This window comes from Drosophila grimshawi, unplaced genomic scaffold (assembly GCF_018153295.1).
Source record: "Drosophila grimshawi isolate 15287-2541.00 unplaced genomic scaffold, ASM1815329v1 contig_59, whole genome shotgun sequence".
Taxonomy (NCBI): Eukaryota; Metazoa; Arthropoda; class Insecta; order Diptera; family Drosophilidae; genus Drosophila; species Drosophila grimshawi.
The window spans coordinates 536,875-551,559 of NW_025063406.1; the positions used below are offsets into that span (position 1 = coordinate 536,875).

At 30.7% G+C, this 14,685-nt stretch overlaps 1 protein-coding gene across 2 annotated transcripts in view; it reads left to right on the forward strand.

Annotated features, from left to right (window-relative positions):
* The first annotated feature begins 2,669 nt into the window (after positions 1-2,669).
* The window catches only part of LOC6564386 (homeobox protein Nkx-2.4), a 34,227-nt gene continuing 22,211 nt past the window's right edge, over positions 2,670-14,685 (forward strand). Inside the window, exons 1-2 of one of the 2 annotated variants that reach the window (XM_001990816.2) lie at positions 2,670-3,005; positions 12,452-12,912. In XM_001990816.2, the coding sequence (XP_001990852.1) occupies positions 12,494-12,912 (419 nt within the window). In that variant the 5' untranslated portion in view covers positions 2,670-3,005; positions 12,452-12,493. Of the gene's footprint in view, positions 3,006-4,948; positions 5,211-12,451; positions 12,913-14,685 lie in introns of those variants that run through there. The other variant, XM_032737460.1, reaches the window with a different exon arrangement.

The following is a 14,685-nucleotide window of genomic DNA, read 5'->3' on the forward strand; positions in this document are numbered from 1 at the left end:
ATTATGCAAATATTTATTATATGTGAACATCTATTTTTTATCGTAGATAATTTTATCCCGTTTTTTGACATTATTTGTTTTTTATTGTGGAATATTTTAGGAGCATAATAACACCCGTTGCTGGTAAATTTAGTCCGGAAATCTTGGTAAACAAAGAGGATTTTCAAACGTATCACAAAAATAGTTTGAAAACTTCAAAGCAAGTTTGCATCTTTAGAAATAAAACAGAAATGGTAGTCCTATGCTTAAAGATTTCTGTCAAAATATTACAAAAATTATCAACCATGTGGGATCCGGTCAGCATAATTTTATTTCATTTTTTATTTATTTAGTGAAGGCCATTTTTCATTATCAAAGTATGTCGACTAGCAGAAGAAATTCAATCTTGCCTTTGGAAATGAGCTTTGTGAGTGTATTTAATAATTGTTTACAAAGAGCTTTAAAAATGTGATTACAGCCAATTGGACGAGCATTTATTATTCTCATATTCAAGATTGACCCCATATTGTGCACTCTGTGGGGTGGATTCAACGACCAAAAGGGAAACACGTTTCCAATGAAATTTCACATAGATCTCTTAAATAAACCTAATTTCTACCCTACAAAGTCTCCTCAACGTCATATGAGCAAAAATAATACGCAATCAGCAATCTCTAGATCGATACATAATGAACTTTTGCCTAGATTGAAAACAGTGATATCAATATATAACAATATATATATATATATAAATATATATATATATATATATATATATATATATATTATTTATATATATATATATATATATATATTTAATTACATTTTCATTACTAATATATCTCCGGGAAACCTATGAGCGTGATAAACTGTGGTACAATTACATTACTCCACAGGTTCAGAGATTTTCGTATATTTTCTTTACTTATGTTTTATTCTTTTATCTCTTTTCCTTTTCTTAACGTTCTTTCTTTTTTATTACAGTATTTATCTACTTACAGTTATTATTGGTCTGATTTGGATTATTTAGAGTTTTCCCAATCCTTGCACTAATTATTAGACCATTTACATTTTAATAATATTCCCAGATTTATCTATCATATGCTTTAATATATTTTTTTTAAATATATATTTTTAATTTAATCTCTTTCTTTTTTTCATATAATCAAATATGCATTTTATATCATTTACTTCGATATTTACTTGCAATTTAATTTTAAATTTTTATTCACAACAACCTTTTGTGTTTCCTTTTACTACATCGATAATTCATTTCTAAAAATGGATTGCGGTTTCAATTATTTGTTTTTAATCCCTGTAATTAAGCCAATAGTTGGATAAGAGGGAATGTTGCCGAAAATTTCAATCTCAGTATTTAAAATTTTTAAATATAAATGTATTAAAATTCGTAATCACTGATTTACCCCAATGAGATCAAAATGTGTAAGATATATTTTCTGAGAAAAATGTAAATCAAATTGTAGTTTGAACGATAATAATGACGTAAATGATTGTATTATACATCTCTCCATCCTATAAATGAACGAGCTTTACGTTTAACTGTTATTAACCTTATTACCGTATTTTATATATAATTTTAAATTGTTTAGTTTACTTATAGTATGTATGTTAAGGAAAGACATTAAAAGACATCTGAAAAGAAACAGCAAAATTAATTATTTCTGATTTTCGTTTAACGGTTTTGTGGGCAAAGCATTTGTATTTTATAAATATCTTAGCCACACTCACGGACTACAAAATATATTCGTATTGAATTTGTACTAGAGTTTCTATAAATTGAACATCTAATACTAAATGCAATCAAATTTCATTGATTTGTGTTTCAAGCTGCTTGTTACTTTTTGGCAAGATGGGGCTTAGAACCTGTCAGATAACAAAACATATCGCTTAATTGCCATAGGTGAAATTTATTTTATAATTCTGATATGCTGTATTAAACAGCATATTCGAAATATACAAATGGTGCAGCTAAATTTATATATTTAATATATATATTTATGTATATGACAGAGTGTTAAGTGTATATTTTATTTAAGATACTTCACTTCTTTTTTTTATCAATGACATTACAAAAATACTGTCAACCCAGACCCATCAAAAATTTCTACACGATTTCGAGTTGGTACTTTTGAAGAGTGAAGAGTGCGTGGACGCATTGTTGCGTTGTGTGAAAATACAAGCTTAGCAAGCAATTCTATTGTTCGACCGTGAGGGGAAATTTACCAATTTAAGAATGCATTTAACATTCCTTAACTAATTCCAGATATGCGACCTCAAGCAGAATGGGGGTTGAAACACACACTCACTTTCCATTGGTCAACACACGCCGAAGAGTGACGCAGCAAAGAATATTGTAATAGCTATATCTTTCCTTTTCGTGCGCATTGGTCTGCCCCTTGCGTTCTAAAGTGTGACTGAGACAAGTATGCACAAAAAGTGGGCTGGCATTATTTTGAACGGTCCAAAAGCCAGTTAGCCGTGAATGGAATTCCAGCCCAGCGTTGTTTTCGCCGATCTCTTATTGGTTGGTATCGTTGAAATGAATAGGCAATATTTTGATGTTTGTTTTGTTCAACGAAGTGTGTAGCCAGTACCAACAGTACACAGTTATCGTTAATAGGAAAAACTTATTCGAGGGCTATCCAGAAGCCATCTGAGGAGTACTCGTCAGTACTGTTCAGACCTCTTATTTCATTTGACGGAATCGTGTCGAGTGGATATTCATAATAAATTCACTGACGTGGGCTTATATGTCTTTAAATTTACATACTATACATATATTGTGCAGCAGAAAACAAAAATTGTGTGTTACATATTCTAGTGCTTTATCAAAATAAAATAATGGCCCTAAAATATTGCTTACAGCTTAGCCAATGCTGGTGCTAAGATAACTTAATGCCAAAAAGCTTCACATTAGTTTAATCATTGCAAATTATAATCAAGTGACAAACAAACGATTCTTAAAAGAAACCAATTGTTTAAAAAGTGCACCAAAAATGAGTCAAGTAAGAATTATTACGAAAACATTACCAAATTTCATTTGACAATGGATAACGTAAAGTTTTATTAGTTTGTATTATTTACGCTTGCAATGTTCATTCAATCTAAAGTCCAAGAAGTGATCAATTACATTTACACACATTTGGCTAAAAACCATTGCATACGTGTAATTAAATAGTATGAAATATGATGTAAGCAACGCATTACGCTCGACTTGGAGATACCCTGTACTATGCTGTATTCTACCTGTTAAATGCATTCGGACAACTTTAGGAGTCAAACACTGCTGGGTATAAATTTATTCATTTTTGTTTTGTGTATTATATTTACAAAATTCATTATAATTTATGGTCATCGAATCGATAACCAAATTGGAATATCAACAGAATATTTATGAGAAATAGAGCACCCCACAAATCTGAAGTATAACATAATGCAGATCTCTCCAAAGGTATCCGATTTCGTGGAGTTTCCGGTAGAATTTTCATGCTCAAATACAACCCAAAATCAAGCATAGATTTAACAACCCCAATAAAGTTGCAAAAACTTAAAAACTTAAAAAACAATATGAAAGCGATGGGCGCCATTGCAAGTTAATCGAATATATGAAATGTGGTATCCATTCTGATATCTAATTTCTTAACTAGAGATGACAGTTGTGCACTATTGTACTGAAAAAACCCTAATTTGACAGAAAACAGTGCGATTTAATTCAATTTGTTTTTGATAACGACTCAAATTCATATTTTATTTTGGAAAAGTCCTTCAATTAACTGTAAAATGATCAAAATAAACTGTCAAAGAAATAATTGAGTGACATAAGTTCACTTTAAAGAATCTTACCATAATTGTTGCCAATTTAATTCGGGACTTTAAGATAAGTTGCTCAAGACCTAGACATGATTGTAAGGGTTGAGTATCCCTAGTAGCATAGTTAATAACCCCCTTCATCTATTTAGTATTATTATTATTCTTTTTTTTTTTTGGTTTTGGGGAGTTATTTCTTTCTTGTGCAATACAGTTTCATTTGGGTACTAAGTATATAATTATGCAGATTCGACTTGTGGCTTTTACTCCAAATAGTTCATGTTCGAAAGAGGCAAATACAAAGCCCAATGTTCTTTGCGAATCGTAACTTCAGTTTTCACGTAAGCTGCCAATTTGTTGTTTTTGGTGCAACTTTGCCCCCATTTGACCACTGAATGCAGTCGCTTGTACTCTTAATTGTATATTATCAATTATAATATTATTTGTGCTTAAATGTATTAAAGTTAATATACATAAATAAAATAATTTCGAGATTAAACTGTGGAAATTGATGTCGAAATAATCACATTTTGGTGCTAATCCACACTTAAGCGTATGCGAAGAAAAATCTTGTTTGTATATCAACTTTTAGCCAATCGAAAAAAAAAATGATTTATCCACAATTGTCCAATAAATTTGAGTTGAATATGAAAATATTTTCGCCAACATTGAATTAAACTTTGGCGACACATTCTATGACGGTTACGCAGCAAAATGCGGACTTGTGCAATGCGTAACAGTTTGATCGCTAACCAAGATGACAAATGTTGCAGTCACTGCAGCAGTCGGGGCTCGGCAGAAGCAAGATGTTCTTGCCTCGCTTCTGTTCCTAAGCAGAGTGCAAAAGTGTCGCTGTCTCTTTTCGTTGTATGTCATTTGCCAGGAGTTGACACGAGCAAAACGAAGGCAATGAACAAAATAAAATGTGCGCTGTTGTTTTGCGAATGCTTCTGTCTCTTTTCGTTGCCTGCCTTTTCCTATGCTGCACTGCACCGAAGTTGAACCATGCACTCTTCTGCTGCTGTTGCTGTTGTTGTTGCGTTGTGTGTTGTGTCTTTGATTTGCTTTTTTATGGCCCAGCCGATCGAGCGACGTTGAACTAAATAACTGTAATAACAGTTCGTAGCCACAATTGCAGTCTGGTTCTCATTGAGGTATGCGTTGGGAGTGTGTTTGTTTTGGCTTCTTTGTCTGCCTTTGGCTAGCTTAATTTTTAATAATGGGAATATGTGCAAGGCTTTGTAGCTGATCCTCCCGGAAAATTTATTCGACGTAACGGCTTAGCCTTCTTATGCCGGGCAAATAAATCAAAGATTGGTCGGTCCTCGTAGCACTGGAATCTACCTAACATTATTCATTAGTCCGGCGGAACAGTCAATAGCCAATAGTCGAAAATTGTACAGGTGAATAAATGATCAAAAAGTACTCTAAAAATTATAAGCCAATAACAAGGTTGTTGGCAAAGGAGATACTCGACTAGGAGATACTCTGAACCAAAGACAAAAATTACCAAGATTTAATTATTATTATTGAATAAAATATTGTTATTCTTATTTTTATGTCTTTATTATTAATAATAATAATATTATTATTATTATAATGGGAATAGTGTTCTGCGAATTAATTATATCTACTTTAATCCCTTTTGAGCATAGGGCTGCCAGATCAGCCCAATTTCTTGTATAATTGTAAGATCGAAAATGTTTTCCATATTTGTTCAAATACAAATAAATAAACCGCATCAGTTATATGTATTTTACTTTGATTTTTTTGCTTAGTTAATATTTTTGTGATTAGATTAGATGTAGATTACCAAACCATAGGTTGAGTTAAAATTACAATCGATTTTTTCACGGAAATAATAAACAATATACATTTATTTAAATCAGGAATTCCAGAAGTTGTTATGCAACTATAGGAAAAAAAAAACAGCAAATTTTGTCTGTCCTACTTTTTTTTATTGATTTTAGTAGCAATTTGTTTAGTGCAAAAGACGAGCTCTCGGATTTGGCGTTGGCAATAAATAAGCAATCAAATAAAATAAAATATAAAAATAAGCGAGTTGCCATATAATATTAATACACGATTCATTTTAAATTGAAATTAAAAATTAAGATTTTCATTGATAAATGTCACTTGTAAATATTTGTATTGGGTTTTCACAACATTTAGCACTCGGCATATTTTTCCATCACGTAGTTTTATTTACATATATACTGAAAACGTCGTATTTATTACTTAAGAGCTTTAAATTAGTAATATATTTAGTAGAAAATAAAAATGATCTGCTTTCTCAGGCACACCCAAGATGCCATGTCCTTGCAGCTTTGAGGCAACATGCCAACATAAAACTTCACGTTAGATTTAAAAAACCGACGGACGGTTTATATGAAACTTTGTATACCGGCACAACATACACGATTTAACCGTTACATTTGAACAGTTGAAAATCAAAATAATAATAATTAAATAATAATAATAAAATACATTTTGTTTCAAATTTTTTCCTATTTAATTCTTGTTGATGGAAGAATTTCATTATAATTAAAAATATGCAAATATAGTAAAGACAAAACGTATTTAAAAGGTCCAGGAGTAAAAATATCACATTTGCAACTTTCATGCCAAGTTTCTCAAAATAACAACTGAGATTTGTTACGAAAATGTAGACATTTTATAAATCTATTTAACAAAATCCAATTTGTTTTTAAAATTTATACTATTTTAGTATAAGTTAGCGAAATCCGATTGTTTATATTTAAAATATTGGTCCCGGTTGACCTTTCTGTGGAAATGCTATCCAAATCAGACAGCAGCAGGCAAGCATTTTGAGGGTGCACTCACATTCGCACACACACACACACACACATGCACACACAAACACGCACACTCACACACACACACACACACGCACACGCACATATACATAATGCGTGCTCAATTTGAATATTGTGAATTGTATTGCTTTTGTGTTGTATTCATGTGCTGTTTGCTCAACTTGAAGTTTTTCCAGAGAGCGTAGCTCAAGTGGGCTACAAGCCAGCCCGCAGGTCTGGGGCTTAAATCATGGTTGGCACGATTTGAAAATGATTGGCCGCAATTCTTAACATTTGGGTCGTTTTGGATATCATTCGTTTTTCCTTTTTTAAAGTTTACGTTTTTATACCTGATTTACATTTAATATATATATATATATATATATGTATCTATATATATAATACACAGATCAACAGTATTTTTATTAATTTATTATTTTATTAATTTAGCTAAAACAGAAAATTTAAATTTAATTTAGAATTAGAAAAATTATAACAAAATTTAAAAATGCAAATAATTAAAATTTAGATACGCCAAATTTTGAAAAAATATGTCTGTTTGTAAATAATGTTCTCGACCGTGCATTCTGAGGCACAGTTTAACACCAAATATATAAGAAAACAGTGAAATTAAAAAATTCCCAAAAAGTGTTATCATAATAGATCCGATTTTAACAAAATGTGCAAACATCGGAGCGCAATGGTGAAAAAGGTTAAGAAAATATGAAAAACTTACATTCAAAGTTGTAGATTCGTTGGTACAACATTTTTGAGAATATAAATACAACATTTTTTTCTGTATTGTGCTATTTAGCTGTCCATAGATTTTAAACTTAGTTTTTTTTTTTTTAAATTGAGCATTAATTGTTTTGTTCTTTGCTCCATTATTTTACGGTTGCTAAGCTTTTTATTTATTTTTTATTTATTTTTGGTTTGTTATGAATTGTACAATTTCCGTCGGTAGCTTAAGCCACTTGGCTACCCCGCAGATAATCTTTTCCACCTGATTTCAGCTGTTTTTAACTAGAAATCAAGAGTTCATTTCTCCGCCTGCAACATGTCCAACAATTTCAAGTTGCTTTTTTTTTCTCTAATATTTCTAAATAGACTAGTGGATTAGGTCGAATTTGTTGTATGGACACACAAGATATCTCTATCAAACTTACCATTGGAAAAATTTAGTTAAATCGGAATAACACATTTTGTAGCTTTTTGTTTATATAAACAACCTTTTTTCTAGAGCTTTTAGACTTTATCATTATAATAACAACATTTATGAAACGGCTCAGATTCCAATAGACCTTATTATGAATCCAAAACAATTTTTTTGTTCAAATACTTATGAATACGTATTTTAATCGAAGTATACTGTTAAAAATGGACATGGACATTCCTAGTTTATACATAAGCACTAACTTGGTTTTCGGATGTTTTGAATATTTTGAGTCACTAAATAAATGTTATAAAATATTAAAATAGAACAGATTTCTAGTGAAAATGCCGAGAACGTGGATTGTAACTTTTCAACTTGTCAGAGAGCCACAAATTACTTTTGTAGCCCATCCAGTGTGGGAGTCAAATTGCCGTCAGACAGGATTTTGAGGTATTCTTTTACACCAAGAGTTTTGTGCAACTAGCCTTTGAGGATAGTGCAAGGCTCCCTTTGATGATGCCGTTATGAAACACACGCGAGTTAAATAAATTAAATGCTGCATCAATTTTTTGAATAGTGAAAAGCTTTCAGAAAACTATCGCCGGAGATAAATGCTGAAATACCCAAAAACAAACAATTATTGTCAAATTGTAACTTCTCATACAAATCAAACTTTCATTGAAAGTGAAACCGAAACTGATCCAGATTCCATGGTAATAAAAAGCGATTTAAAAAGTAATTTTGTTTATACCTCAAAAAAAAATGTTATCTTAAGAAAAATATATGGATTACACAACGATTAGAGGTTGGCCTGGATAATGCGAAGTTTACAATAGCCAGAATGCATCATTGAAATTATATTTAATTCGTCATTATTCGTTGCTTTCAGCCGTCATAAATACTTGCGATGAGTATTTTAATATCATTGGTGAAGGCGTAAAAGTAAAAGGCAATATTTTAATTTACTTGAGTGTCTAACCGCTGATCACTTAGAGCACTTTATGCGAATAACACTTTGGCCCTCCGTCCGCTGTCCCTCAAATGAATTATTCAACTTGAAAAACCCATATTTTCAAATTTTGTTTGCTTTTTGCATTGCGCATAATCTGAATCTTTAGCATATACAAAGCGATTTTGTGTGTATATTTTTGCCTAGCTTAAAAACATAGTTGATATATTGATTTGTAATTAGCAGAGAAGTAGTCAAACATATTTTTGAAGCTTATTCGGATTTATTCAGTGTAATTAGTTTACATGGATAGCAGAGAACGTAAAATTTTTTAAGGTGCTTCAAAATTAAATTAAATTTCTAGTAAAGTGTAGCAAATCAATAACAATAGTAGCATCGACTTTTGATGCGACTGCCTCAAACGCTGGTATCGAAAGATTCTAGAGCTATTTTGGAAGTGGTTCTGTCTTGAAAACTAATCATACCCACTAATCTAATTAAAAATTAGTAAAAAGAAAATAATTAAGCTGTTCTAATGTATGTCGATATAGCCCTGTCCGTCCGTCTTTATGGACAGTCGGATCAGAGCATTTTCTTTACACAACGTCGATTCAATTTGAAAATTGTGAACTGAATTGCATTTGAAGGCTTCTACGTTTTAGATTTATAATAGGTAAAGCCTTGGGCTCAAGGTATCTCACAGTCGACCTCTATCTTGGATGTCGTAACCACATTTATAAGATTGTACTTAAAAGTGCAATTGTAGAGAAAAAGTTGGGAAGAAGCAGTTGATACGAAGTTTTCATTTTCTACAGAATTGCTAATACATGACTAAATATGAATTAAAATAAAAGGACAGCTATATTTGGCAAATTTCCATAAATGTTAAATGCATAGTATCAGTTGTGGCTTTGGCTTGGAGATGTTGGGAAACACCAAAGTTTTTCATCTTTCGCGCAGTTTTTTCTAAGGAAACTATATAATATAGTATTGCAGAAATTAAACAAATAATTTATAACTGATTATCAAATTGATATACATTGTCATAATTTTAAAATTTTTCTCTTTCGTTAAATGACTTTTATACAACTTGATAACTTTAAAAATACATACATTTTTTTTTTTTTTGCTAGGCTTTACATTAATACGTGCTTCTTATAACTGAAGCTATTGCCTGCTTAATTCAGAATTCAAATTTTTTTTGTCTTATTCAATAATTTAAAAATTGTTATTGCCATTTCTAAAATTAACACAATGACTTAGTACGAGTATTTATTACGCAACTGTATCGCTCGCTGCAGATTGAAAAGATTGAAATTCACGTTTTCTCATAAATATAAAATGTAGTATCTAATATCCAGTGCCGAATTTCAAGCTATTTTAAAATTTAATTTAATTTTGTTAATATATAATCACATTATTTACCTATAGTAATGGTTAATGAAATAAATATGATTTCAATAAGCTATTTATAGGTTTGAAAAGAAATCTTTAGAAATAAGCAAGTTCAACAGCAACCTAAGCCCAAAATGGGTAAAAAGGGTACAATAAAGTTGTGCAAAGTACGAAGCAAGCAGAACAAATGATCTCCGACCTCCAAAGTATTTAGAGACTTCAAATGTATCGATAATTTCAGGAATTTTGGAAATATCGATAAAAATCGATTACTGATAACAATAATAAATTTTTAAAGATGTTTAAAAATGTATACTTTGACATTTTCTTGATCGGCAATATCGGTTGAAATCGTATATTTATATTTACCAAATTATGCTGCAGCAAACGCTAAAATTGTCAGGATATATACTAGTCCTGATCTCTCGACATTCCTACATTCCTACATACCTTTGACGTGTTTTTGGGGTCATCAAATGAACATCGATCAATGCTGAATTATGCAAACTCCGCTACATTATTTACTATATTATATTATATTATATTTATTAAAGTAGACGAACTTATCTCGATTTTTAATAATATAAAAAATCGCATGTAAACGAAATGCTTATCACAAAACATGTTCAATTATTTCAATTAATGTTATAATTCACCGAAAATACTTTGAAACATTTGATTCTCGATCGTAACAGCTGGATATATCCGTTGTACACAGATGCTTCTTCTTATTAAAATTTCCGAAATATATCAGTAAAATTTTACCTGTTTTTACATCATTTGTCATTTTTCTAGTAAATTTATTTTGATCTAGTTGTTGACCTAGTTGTGAGATAAACTTCAAAAATGCAAAATTTAGTTTTTGGTATTTTAGGCTCAAATTATTACCATTATTATTAAAATTAAAAATCGCCCATGATAATAGGATTAAGCCGAGTTAATTTCCGATTGAAAGGAATTGACTTAGCTAGTATATAATACAAATGTTGGTGATTCAATTGGTGTTAGTGTGTGGAGAAGAAATTTAAGTATTGGAGATGATCGGATATTGGAGCCATTTTGCACAAATGTTTCTTGATTCTACCGAGTTTTTATAGTAAACAATTTTATACTAAATTAGTTTTAATTGAAATGAGCTGTTTTCTTCTCCATTAACTTAAATGTTGTCTTTATTTGGACAATGTGAGATGTGATGATGACTTTTTTTTGTAAACATTTATCGAATTCGATTGCTTTTGTTGGTATGTAGGCTAAGTCGCAAACCAATTTTTTATGAAGACTTCATAATGTTATTATAAAATAACACTGTCAAATGGATATAGAAATCCACCATCGGATCTTTTGATCTCCGATCTTGATATATATTCGAGTAATTATGTTGGAAATTTAAGGTCTTTAGCGTTGATTGACTCTGAGATTCGCAGCATCGACTTTGCTGTAGATGATGATGAATATATGTACATAAGTTTATGTGTACCTTCTTGATTTTCAACTGAGACTGTTTCGTACACTTTATTATACCCGTTTCCCCATTACATTTTTTTTTACAGATTTTCTTGATTTTTAGTATATTGATCTTTTGATAACGTCACCAGAAATTTAAGATTCATTTGGTAACTCTAGACTAAGAATTTTTACGACTTGATTTCTCAGCCGTCTAATGCCTATACCACCGCATACATTGTCTAAAGTGGATGTAGACGAAAATATATTCCAAGTTTCAAGCTGCAAGAGTTTCGAATAAAGCTGTGTTCATACAGAAGGACGGACTGCAGAAATGCAATATACTTAGTTACCGCCAGTATTCAAATATAAAAGAGTTTTTTTTTATCTTACCAGGAGTTTTTAATGCTCACTTTGAGTAGAATTTTATTTTATTTCTGATAGATAGTATTATTTAATATTTTGAAAATGATATGTCTGACCTTACAAAATATATACATAGAGACCAAAGCCGTCTCTCCGACTATGTGTCTGGCTGTCTATCAACTTTTTATTTCTTCAGCAATGTTTATTAATTTTAGCTATTTGCGTCATTTTGCTGAGGGCCACTTTATAATAAAACGGACTTACAAACAATCAGTCGAGCTTTGAGCTTTTGCATAAAAAACCTTTTTTTATTAAAGATGTTCTGGCAAAGCTCGCCAGAAACCAGTGTTCTACTACTACCATATTCTACTATAGGAAATATTCGTCGGTGTTAAATATAAAATTGATAATGATCATTTGTACATAAAGTGTGTATAGTCTTCGGCGTACCGAAGAAAGTTAGTCTGTCTCGTTTCTAAGCACAAAATGATTTAACAAAAATGTATTTCTTTATAATTATAGGTTCATTAAATTTGAGTTAACGCTTAGATTAAAGATTTTCGTATGTCAGCGTCAAATTTAATTGATCCATCACTTAATGAACGGCGATGCTTTCGAGCACTACCAGACGAACAGGAGACTAATTTGGGTAATGAAGCGGACTTGGTTATGAGTTTATCTCAAAAGGACTTACTTATACCAACAGCGGGTTCTCAGCAGCACCAATTGGATCCACTCTCAAAACATAATATAAACGATATATCGACACAGAACACGGTTACCGCTGCAGCCGCTGTCGCGGTTGCACATCACCACCATAGTCTGTCTAGTATTCAGCATCTGCAAAACCTGCACAGCCAACATCAAAACACTTTATTCAACAACAATCACTCAACACCGTTCAGTGTGACCGATATTCTAAGTCCAATCGAGGAGTCATACCGCAAACTGGAAATAAACGGCAACCCGCCGTCTCCGTTTCGGTAAGTTTAAGATTTGAAGTCAATTATCTTAACAAATATTTGTATACTTAATGTTCTATATATTCCAATCATTGATCAAGTTCTTCTAGAGCTTCTGATAGAGCTTAAAATATTTTTTAAGCAATTATAATCAATTATCATGTCAGAATATCAGAATATCAGAATGTCTAAATACCAATTCAAATTTCTTCACACAGAGGTTGTTTATTGTTGTATTTAAAAAAAATTGTTTTAAAAAAAAAGGAAATTTTAAATAAAAATTGAGATCCCAAATAAAATTATACAAAATTAAAAATGTATAGTCAAATTTATAAAATAATGGATTTAATAATTTAATAAAATAATAAAATATAAAAGCGATATTAAAACAAGTAAAAATGCCTTAGATAAGGAAACTCGACTAGGAGATACCCTAAGCTGAGTTGTGAAACATAATAGTTCGATTTAACAACTGGCTCTATATTTATTACCAAGCTTTCTTCATAAAAGGCTTTGCTCACTGCAATTTAAACAGGTATTTGTTCAAATAGTGTTACTATACTTATTATGGCTGACGCTGATACAGAAGAGTTAAAAAGAACATGATATGCAGTTCATGCTTTTATTGAGAAACCAAACAATAAACAAAACTAAAGAAAAAAGTTGACGTGCCAAAAACCCGAAAAGACAACATTTTTGAGCGCCCACTTAAAACTAAGTGGCAGACTCAAGTTAAACCATTTATTCTTAATAATAAGAGCAATATTATTAAGTAAAAGTAACATAATTATGCAACTATTTTTTAATAAAGACTGAAAATGTGTGTTTTTTTTAAAAACACTTTGCGTATATATATATGTATATACATAAATACATACATACTTATGTATACATACAGACATCGCTTAAGGAATTATCATACTGCTTGCTTCATATCAAAGATATAAAAAAAATGTAAAGAAACTACTTTAGATTATTATAAATATTACTTTAAAGTCTTTGCTGATTTTGTTGGAAAACAATATATTAAAAATTGTTAATTTTAGGACAATCAGAAATCGGTTGTTATCGATATTCGAGAAAGAAGTATGAGACTAGATGAGATAAACTTGATATGATTATGGAACGTGAAATTCCATTCCAAATGAGATTGAAGTTTCGGATAAATTGACTCGGCTTATAATGCCGATTAGGTCAAATATGCTTCCTGCTCTCTTTTACAAACTTACAAACTTTACAAACTTTTGTGCATAGCCTTTTCACCCATTTTGTGTTGTATAAGTAACAACATATTTAAAAAAAAAGAGAAGTAACACCTGTTTTGAATTTTTTGATCTTAAAGGCTTCCAGGAAAACTTTGAGCTTGCGAATTAGCTCTCAAGAACCTGACTAAATTCGTTTGCTCACTGGTAATGTTTTCATTGATTTTCCCGAATAGTTGAAAAAAATGTTGGACCCTTTTACATTTTAATATCCCCAAATTTTACTATTATTATAGTATTATTCTGTGCATTTTTAATTTTACATTTCAATCTAATCATTCACTTTTAATTTAAATCATTCAATTCATTTAGTTCTATTTTAATAGAAAAGGGTTAGCGTATTTATATTTACTAATGCGAATGCTATAAAACACCAGCCCTGAGTAAACAACATCTACTCTCCAAGCTTTCTCGACAGGAGTATTCTTGTTGATATTGACTCTTGTGCTTAGGACGAAAAATTATATTTGAAAGTTTAGTGTTTGCTTAGGATGTATATTTTGGTTGCGTTATTGTATCAAATTGTAATTTT